The sequence below is a fragment of the Leptodactylus fuscus genome, chromosome 5 (assembly GCF_031893055.1).
Source record: "Leptodactylus fuscus isolate aLepFus1 chromosome 5, aLepFus1.hap2, whole genome shotgun sequence".
Lineage (NCBI taxonomy): Eukaryota > Metazoa > Chordata > Amphibia > Anura > Leptodactylidae > Leptodactylus > Leptodactylus fuscus.
The window spans coordinates 209,971,389-209,981,796 of NC_134269.1; the positions used below are offsets into that span (position 1 = coordinate 209,971,389).

At 43.0% G+C, this 10,408-nt stretch overlaps 1 protein-coding gene across 2 annotated transcripts in view; it reads right to left on the reverse strand.

Annotated features, from left to right (window-relative positions):
- The window catches only part of FGD4 (FYVE, RhoGEF and PH domain containing 4), a 79,879-nt gene extending 69,719 nt beyond the window's left edge, over positions 1–10,160 (reverse strand). The window contains exon 1 of one of the 2 annotated variants that reach the window (XM_075275178.1): positions 10,036–10,160. In XM_075275178.1, coding sequence (XP_075131279.1) covers positions 10,036–10,144 — 109 coding nt within the window. In that variant the 5' untranslated portion in view covers positions 10,145–10,160. Of the gene's footprint in view, positions 1–3,100; positions 3,171–10,035 lie in introns of those variants that run through there. The other variant, XM_075275179.1, reaches the window with a different exon arrangement.
- Between the last annotated feature and the right edge of the window lie 248 nt (positions 10,161–10,408).

Genomic DNA, 10,408 nt, shown 5'->3' on the forward strand with positions numbered 1-10,408 from the left:
CGCACATATATATACACATCACCACAGCGCCATCTACTGGGGAGACCACAATATACATAGATAGAAGGCTGGATAGTTCTACACCTAACAGGAAAAGACCACATGGTGCATCTAGTCCAGTGTATTAGTCCCTTATATTGTTATACAACAATATAGAAAAAAAAGCAGGGCACTAGCCAGCCAGTAGTTAAAACTTGACAAAATTTTAATTCATTCCGTTAAAAAAAAAAACACACATTGTGTCACTCACATACGGGATTGAATATAGATGAAACAAGATCTGACAGAAGCGACGATCCTGGGAGGGAGCCTGATGAAGTGCAGCATGCACGAAACGATCGTCGCTTCTGTCAGATCTTGTTTCATCTATATTCAATCCCGTATGTGAGTGACACAATGTGTGGGGGTTTTTTAACGGAATGAATTAAAATTTTGTCAAGTTTTAACTACTGGCTGGCTAGTGCCCTGCTTTTTTTCTATATTGTTGTATATCGGTGGACTTTCTTCTCTTACAAATACAGAGAGCACCCAGCCATGTATTCACTGAAGGATTTCTTTTTTGTTCAGTGTCACGCCTCATAATATGTGTGGGCTAAAAAGGCGCAGATTTACCGTTAAAATTTACCGTATGTTTTCAAATAATATGTCCTGTGAGAAGTGGTGCCGCTGATTGCGTTTTTTCTATGCCTTATATTGTTATATTAGGATAGATATTAAAGGATCCTTCCTTAAAGATTATACTAAAGACGCCTCTTCTCTTGTAGAATAATTCATGGACACTTGGAGAGTGCGGCCTCTAAACACCAAATCTTAAGCAATAACTTTTTTCTGTTTTATTACACAATGGAATGATGGCGGTATAATGTAGAGGCTAAAAACACAACATAACAGTGTGCTCCAGTACAGAAAGGTGGGAAAGCTAACATCCAAAACATAACAAAATCATCAATATATCTGATGTGTCAGCTATAAATACTTTATGTCAGAAAAGAAAAACTAAAGCACAAATCAGCCGCTACTGTGTATTATCCCTGTACTGTGACATCACTGTGTGTATTATCCCTGTACTGTGACATCACTGTGTGTATTATCCTGTACTGTGACATCACTGTGTGTATTATCCCTGTACTGTGACATCACTGTGTGTATTATCCCTGTACTGTGACATCACTGTGTGTATTATCCCTGTACTGTGACATCACTGTGTATTATCTCTGTACTGTGACATCACTGTGTGTATTATCTCTGTACTGTGACATCACTGTGTGTATTATCTCTGTACTGTGACATCACTGTGTGTATTATCCTGTACTGTGACATCACTGTGTGTATTATCTCTGTACTGTGACATCACTGTGTGTATTATCCTGTACTGTGACATCACTGTGTGTATTATCCTGTACTGTGACATCACTGTGTGTATTATCCTGTACTGTGACATCACTGTGTGTATTATCCCTGTACTGTGACATCACTGTGTGTATTATCTCTGTACTGTGACATCACTGTGTGTATTATCCCTGTACTGTGACATCACTGTGTGTATTATCTCTGTACTGTGACATCACTGTGTATTATCTCTGTACTGTGACATCACTGTGTGTATTATCCTGTACTGTGACATCACTGTGTGTATTATCCTGTACTGGGACATCACTGTGTGTATTATCCTGTACTGTGACATCACTGTGTGTATTATCCTGTACTGTGACATCACTGTGTGTATTATCCTGTACTGTGACATCACTGTGTGTATTATCCTGTACTGTGACATCACTGTATGTATTATCTCTGTACTGTGACATCACTGTGTGTATTATCTCTGTACTGTGACATCACTGTGTGTATTATCTCTGTACTGTGACATCACTGTGTGTATTATCCCTGTACTGTGACATCACTGTGTGTATTATCTCTGCACTGTGACATCACTGTGTATTATCTCTGTACTGTGACATCACTGTGTGTATTATACCACATCTGTGACACTATTGCACTGTGTGGGATGATATGCAGCTTCCGATTACTCCCTTTATGTCCACAGGGGACTGATGAGTTTTCATCCCCAAACTGGCCTTATACATTACATGATTCTCGGCCCAGACGTGTCCTTCTAATGTGAATGGGATCCTCCCAATTTCATCATGCTGGATCATTTTGCTCTCAATGAGATGTCACTACCAGAGTATTCTGACAACAGCTTCCTCCCCAGTCTCCATTCAGGACACATGGTTGCTCAGCCTTGCCGAGTGTGCATGTGTTCAGGAGGTAGTTGATCGTCTGACATCTTATGTGTGACCTTTATTAGGTAAGGAAATTCTTAAGGGTCACTCAACCAGATTTTTTGGATTTGTTGGAATTCCTCTTTGTAAGGATTCCTTTAAGGACGTACTTTGAGTCTGGATTAATAAATGACTTTCTTATCAAGTCTGCACTGAGATTAGGAAATCTCTAACACAGCACCAAGTACATGGACGTCAAAGGCAAGGAAACACGGCATCAAAGACTTCATATCAAAGAACTTAAAGTGAAGCTCCACCTTTAAATGCAATGTTGTGTGCCGGTGGAGGAACTCTGGAAGAAGTGGAAACAGGGATCCAAAGGGAATGTGGGACCTCACACTCTTTTGGGTGCCTATAGGTCCTCTTTAAAGAATGGGGATGTTGATGACCTATTTTAGGATTGGCCGACAATATCAGATGGGTGCTGGGTGCTCTATACCCCCCGCCGATCAGCGCGATTATACTAATGTGCAGCCTCTTCGATATTGACATTGTTCCATCTACATGGATGTACTTAGTAAATGAGACAAAGCTGCAATACCTTCCATGGCCACTACTAGGTAGGGGGCATACATGTAGACCCTGTGGTCCCTTCAAACAACTATTCAAAGAGGCTACTGAAAACCAGATGTTAAAGATCGATCAGACCGATCTAAAGAAGAGGCTACCAACATCCACATCCAGAAGACATCCATACTAAACCGTTTGCTACTGGTGGATACTATACACTTTTAGGGTGACCTTATGTATATGGTGGGGCCGAGAGACCCCATATCCCTTCTATATAGATTGTATATAAAACAAAGACAAGCATTCACCTGCGTTACCACACTGACAGGACGAGAGATCTTGGCACCTGGTGCAGGTCACCTCCAACGACATGGCTTCATTTCCAACTTCCTGAACACAAAAAATACGATACTGTATTGTCGTCCACCATAGAATGCCACATCGTAAAACAAAAACTCCAAAAACTACCAGACACGGAGACCCATGGAGATCCTGTGCTCTGCAAACCTTCCAGTGCAACTCATCCTGAAAAATACAGGTCCACACCTGCCAAACTGGGGAACACCCAAGGTGGATCAGGGACTGAAGATAACAATTTTCCAAGAAATAAGAAGGGAACAGGAGGAGCTTTGGAGATCATGACCTTCAATGAAGATCCAAAGGAGAATATAATAAGTTAGTAACAACGGGTCAACTAAAAATAGTATAAAACTAGCGAAGGTCTGAGATGGTGACACGTTTGTTAAGTTTTTATTGCCATATTTTAGTCCGTTTCTTCGAAGGAAAGGACGTTGTTGCCTTGTGGTTCATGGCTATCATGGACTGTCTTGGACTGGCCCATTAGAGTACCAGAAGATCCTCCAGTGGGCCCAGACTCTAACACAATAATGGTCCAGCAGAAGACACCCAAATTTGAAGGGTATTATGGTTTTGAGTCCCAGAATCATTTAATCTAGTGGCCATAAGATCCCGAGTGCCACACCAACCACGCCAAATATTTTTGAGAGTTACCTGTGCCAAAGGACAACTCCCCCATAAGATGAGAGCTTGAAACAGAGACGTAGCCACTTCTAATCTTAATTCGGCGATACAACTCTCAAGGAGAGTATTGGTGGTGAAGACATGAGTGGAGTTGGTTCGAAGCACCAGGCTTGGTACCTTAAGCCTGAAAGACGAGTTTTTGAAAGACGTAGGCCTGAGTGGTAAAGGAGGCAGATACCGCATAAGAGGTGCATCGAGAGAGGAGCGACCCGAGAGAGGAGAGACTTTTCACAACCTTGACGAAACCTAAATAGGGGAAAACCACCACATAGCCAACCACCAAAGTCAAAGTTCATCATTCGGTACATTGTCAGATTTGGCCCACCAGAAGATCCTTGGTGAGCAGAGGCTCTAACACACTAATGGTTCCTAAAGGTCCAGCAGTAGATAACCCCATGTTGAGGTGGCCTCAAAATGGTATTCTCTGGTGGACCCGAGAAGACCACGTTATTTATGCAATTTTGGTTTGGTAATTGGATCATCACGATAGGTGATCTGCTGGGCTTACACGGCACAGTCCTAACGGTGACAATAGTCACTTTACCCTGGCTGATTCCTCCTATAGCTGAGGCCATGAAATAATAAAAAGTCTCCCAATGGTCTCTAAAAATTAAAGTATATATTTTAAAAAAAAAATTAAAATTAAAAAAAAAAAGCCCCACCAAAATACAAATGAAATAATAATAAAACACAAAATAAAGCTCCATCAATCCTATGGGATAACCAATAAAAAACCAACCAAAATATATAGTTTAAAAAATTATACTAAAAGCAAAAATCGTGTTCAAAAAAGAAACCTGCAGTCAAAATAAAAATAAAATAGAAAAAAATAAAAATCACAATGATTAAAAAAAAATAGATAAAATATTACGGCATAGCTACTAAAACACCTCGGTTTGTTCTGAAAGTTCATGGTCCTGAATGAGTTAAATCAGAATTTTTGCTGTAAATTGGCCCGATTATACGTTGTTATTGGAACGCTCGAATATGAAAGTCATTTGACAAATTATAATGGCCAAGAGAAATCTCCCGTACAACTCGCCATTCCTGACAGACCGGTTGCGACAAAAGCTTTTATTATTGAGGTAGAATTCTGGGCACATGACCAAATGAACAAACGTGACCAGCAGCTTTATACGCTAGATTTGTTTTTAATTCTCTGAAGAATGCAGCAGCGTTGGAAGGAACCAAAAAAGTTTATTAAAACAAGTCGCCTGAGAATCCACAGCCGAGGACATAATGCGCGATAACATCATGGGTCAGCTTCATTACTGTGTTGAATGGCTGCCATGTGATTGAAAAAAAACAAAAATGTTTTGTGTACACAGCTCCTATGCAGACTAATGTGTGCCAAACCCTCTGTATGCAATGACTCAGATACCACGTGATACTGTCTAACTTTGCCAGAGGGTACAGTAGTTTTACTCTTTCCCACATCATTAAGCCACAAACCTCAATAAAGCAAGCAATAACAAAATTAACATAAATAACAATTAAAAAGGAATTTCCACCACCCCATCTCTTTGCATCCTTCAATAGGCGCCGCTCCACTGATTCCAGTACAGTTGGAATTTCTTTTCTAGCCCCCACGGTTCCTGAGAAAATGGTGTTATGATTGTCAGCACCCAATATCCTAGTTAGGCTTCTACTCTCAGGTGGGCGGACCAGGACTGGAACACGTAGTCTAGGACCGCCCACCCAGCAGAAACTAACAGAAATGATTTCTCAGGAATGGTGCGGGCTAGAGAGAAAATTCCAACTGTGCCGGAATCAATGGAGCGGCGCCTATTAATGGGTGCAAAGAGTCAGAGTTGGTGGAGGAGGTGAAAGGTCATGTTTAACTAGTTCTCACCCTGTTACATACTATTACATCAGCGGCGAGAACCTATTCCTATGAACTGACCTAATAGTATGTGATGAGAATGGCACTCACTCAGGAACCACAGCGGACATCGTCCTGTAACGGGTCCCATCTGTGAAAACATCATCCATGACCGTTTAACCCCTTAGATGCCACCATGAATAACGTAAGGGCATCTAAGGGGTCTCTTTGTGTTTACCACACCCATGACGTGATCACAGAGTGTCAATGCCTTGCCATGGTGATGGGGGGGGGGGGGGATCTACTGAAGACCCTGACAAGTCTCACTTTCCAATATTGTAATACATGGCAATGCATTATTCCATTTTCAGAATAAGGGGAAAACATTCCTCATGGTTACGATGATGGATAGACGTTGATAGCTGGCAACCTTCAGCCACCACTAGAGGGCGCTTGGGAGCTTAGTACATGCGGTGTTATTACTGTATTTGAAGTATAAGTGAGCGTTCACACTTGTATTGTTTAACCCCTTCTATTAGTCCTGAGAACAGATTAAAGCCATCTAACGTCAGAGGTCCCATTGACTAGAGTGAGGTCCGCCAAGTATCTGTTTATGAAGTCAGATTGTCGTATTTTCAAGATTTTCTTTATTTTTGCGATTTTAGACAGATACTGCACAGGACTGACTCTGATGCAAATGTGAACGTAGCCTAACAGTATGTCGTTAAAGATTTCCATAAAATGGGGAGAGTTTCTGGCTCTAGAGGACCTGACCTGTCCTGTATTACACAGACAACCCATTGATTTGAATGGACAATGTGTAATACTTTGTTTCCCCTGCAGGGGTGCTGCAGGGAAAATGAACACTTACTGTCTGGATTTTCTACAGATTACAGCTGATCAGGCCCACTTTGAGATCAACTAAAACATACGGATTGTCCAAAATGGAGGACCCCTTTAAACCAAAAGGCTCAGTAACTTCTTCACACGTGTGCTATCCTGACATATGCCGAATGTGATTATTGTTAGGAGACATATGGAGAAAGGGGCGTGAATACTTTTCTAATCTAGGTCAGTAAGCGTACGTGTTTATTCTACAAGATGCAATCTACAGTGTGAACGTGTCTGAGCAGACCTTGTGCGCGGCACTAAAACAATTACACAATGGCGGTCAGCGCAAACCGCCACCCGTGCCCCCAGGCCGTGAATTCATAAAAACAAGCAGCATCGATCACATTCCTGTCATTGCTCATGGCCTCGTTTTTCTGGTCAGAGGGGATTCTGCCAGTAGATTTCCAAAATCTGATCAGCGGGACTACAATGCCCAGCCAAAAGGTAGCATCGCTTACAGGAAAGTACATGTTTAGGAGGCAAGACAGGACACGGAACATTCCTGAGACAAGTCTGGATGTATTATAGCGGCAGCTGGATCTCCATATGGTAGTGATAGAAGATAAGATATACTGTATAACTTTAGGGTCTCCCTTAAAACGGGGTCCAAAAAATTTTTGAAAATGAAATATTCTCATGGTAGGTAGTGACAGGCACTTGTTACAGAGGAACGTCCAATCTCCTGACTCATCTGTTATAGTAAGTTATGTCATTAAGAAATTCTGATGTGTTCCTCTGTTATTCCTCCTGCAAATGATAACTGAGTGTTACTGCTACCCTTTACAATAGGGGGTGTGGCTACAGTGTGATACAGTCACCACTGATTGGACAGTGACAAGCAGGATGGTATCACCAAGTTGTTTATTTAGCAATGCATTTCCAGGAGGAATTAGAGAGGATCAGAAGATTTTTTTTTTTTAGGTTTTTTTTTTTTGTTGATGTTGCAGCCATAATACTTACCGTACATTCATTTTGTAAATTTGCCTTCAGTCACGTAAAACCCACATGACCTGTATCCATTCTCGTGCCCGGAATCTGAGGCCTACGACCCTATGAAGCTTGGCGCTGCTTATGTAACAACTAAATAGGCCATAAGCAAAGAGATGTGAACCATGCTGACAGTCACAACAGAGGCGAGTGTATACGAAGAGCAGCGACAGACGCCACAGGTGATGTCACTTCGTTCCTGTCTCGCTACATCACAAAGCGCCAGGATGGAGAAGTCACCCAGAGTGAACCTTAGTGAATGTCTTAAGGAGAAAAAAAAAAATCTGAAAATGTACAAGATTAAGAAAACATCTTTATTTTATTTCAAAACAGCACCACACCTGTCCTCTGGTGAAATGTGGTATTGCAGGGAAGTAGCATTCACCCCAATGGAGCCTATCTGCAATATCAGACAAGCCACGGACAGGGGGCGCTGTTTAAAAGAAAAAAGAATCCAGGTTTTTTTCTGATTTTGGAGGAACTCCAGCATGGTGAATATAGCGATAAAGCATGACTGTAATATGTCACACTCACAGGGGTACATGGAGCTGAGATATGGGGTGCTGTTTGGATCAAGATGACAAAAAAACGGGGAAACCGCACAAGACATGTATCACTAGAATGTGTCGCATTGCGTCCTCCGTTGTGCGCCGAATCGGTGAAACGGGAAACCTCGGCCTGTCGTATTTATTATAACCCATGCCGATTCCTGACTGGTGTAGACTTCTAGCGCGTCTTATTTATTTGATGCCGGAATCTCTTAATAATTTGACTAGTCAGGACTCCAATCTTAATAAATCTGGACCAATATATCCTATAGATTAGACTTGGTATACGTTAGAGAAAAGTCCCCGTTCCTGCCAACTATCTAATGACAATGGGAGATGCCTGACTGCCCACGAACGGAGCTTGGTTGCAATGCCACACTCATCCAGAGGACAGGTGTGGCGCTGGTTCTGGACTAAATCAGCCATGTTTTCTGACTCCTGAACAACCCCCATTAAAAGAGACCTTATCCATACTTTCCAACTCTCCCGAAATGTCCGGGAGGTGCCGGCAAAAAGCTATGCTCTCCATGGGCTCTTGGTCACATGCCACACGTGATGTGTCAGTCACACCACAAAAAACGGGTATGACTGCAACAAAAGTGGGGGAGGAATCGATAGGAAGGGGACATGGCCAACCTAAAAACTTACATGCAGGGTATCCCAAAGGTTGACCAGTATATTTATCACGTATCTGCCTCATAAGCGTCTGACCGCTGGGGATTTCACCATTGGCACCTACAACGATCACAAGAACGGGCGTCCGGTGTCCCCACTTACATTCTATCCGAGGTCGCGTCATTCAAAGTCTTGGGAATGATGGAGATAGCGAGTGTCGCGCTCCCATAGCCAAGCTATCTTCACCAGTACTTTTAATGGAGCAGCACTGAGCATGTGCGACCACCTCTGCATTCATACAAGGGACATAGGTCCTCCGATTCTCATGATCCTTGTGGATCCAAGTTAAACCTCCCCCCCAAATAATCAAACACCTATTTGGATCTTAGGACAACCCCTTTAAGCCTCAAGTTCCACTTTCATCATACAACAGTTGTGCAACCAAGTAGTGCACAAGTCTGTACATTGTGTACCGCATGGTAAATACGCTACATCGTGGGCGACTTGCAAGACACACCCCCTATCCCAACACTATTTTACAGTAATCAACAACGTAGTATACCAAGCCGAGACAGGACATGACAATGGTGTTGACATAGTGACTCAGTCATGTGCTCCCAGGGCACAGCACACACAAAGCGAGCATATAAGTAACACATTAAGGAATGTTGCCTTGTAAAATCCGACATTCTGGGCTCGTCTTCCACTATCAAGCTGGGTGTCAATTTGGTCCCATTACATTTGAGACTTCACCCAACTTGCCTAGAACCATGCATGGCAAACGTAACTAGTTATGCAATGACCAAGGAGCAGTGATCATCATAACATATAGATGGAGTTTCTATTGAGTCCTCTAGAAAAGCTGTGTAATACCCCTCCAAGCTGCCATATTGGTCGTCACCCAGCTTTCCTAGAGACAAACACAACACAGTATCATTAACGTGGATTTTCTTTCACAGTGTGCGGTCATTGTTTATGTGGAACACACAAGTGGTTATGGTTGTCACCCAACTTTCCAAGGAACAGATATAACACCGGTGAAGGCCGCCCATTCAGTCATTGTTTATATGGGGGATACAGGTGGTTGTAATGGTCACCCAGCTTTCCTAGGAAGAGATATAACACCGGTGAAGGCGACCCATTCAGTCATTGTTTATATGGGACACACAGGTGGTTGTAATGGTCACCCAGCTTTCCTAGGAACAGATATAACACTAGTGAAGGTGACCCAGTCATGTTTATATGGGACACACAGGCGGTTGTGGTTGTCACCGGCACCTGCCATACACACCAATACTATTACATCATGAGCTTGCCACTTGCCCTTGGCCGTACTCACCGTCCAGATCGCCATTTTCCGTAAAATGATGCAACGTAAAAGGCCCGCTGCCCAGACAGGGGTTGGATTTCCTCCTGATGGCCACTCTGTTAAATCCCTCTGCGTTCATGGTGTCAGTAATAAAGTAAGTGCAAATCCAGATCAATATCCAAATTCTTAAACCTCCTGGCCAGCGGGCCACGCTACCCCTCAGATACCCCCAAACTCTGCACCCAGGGGGTGAAATCCTCAGTCTGCATTCCCTGTAAGCAGGGCCATGTCCTCGCAGTCAGTATTCTGCTGGTCTGGAGCTGCTGCACGCTCAAGGCAGTGACAACACTGGGGAGGAATGCAAGGCCACACCCCTCTCCTTGGCCCCGCCCTCACCTGCAGG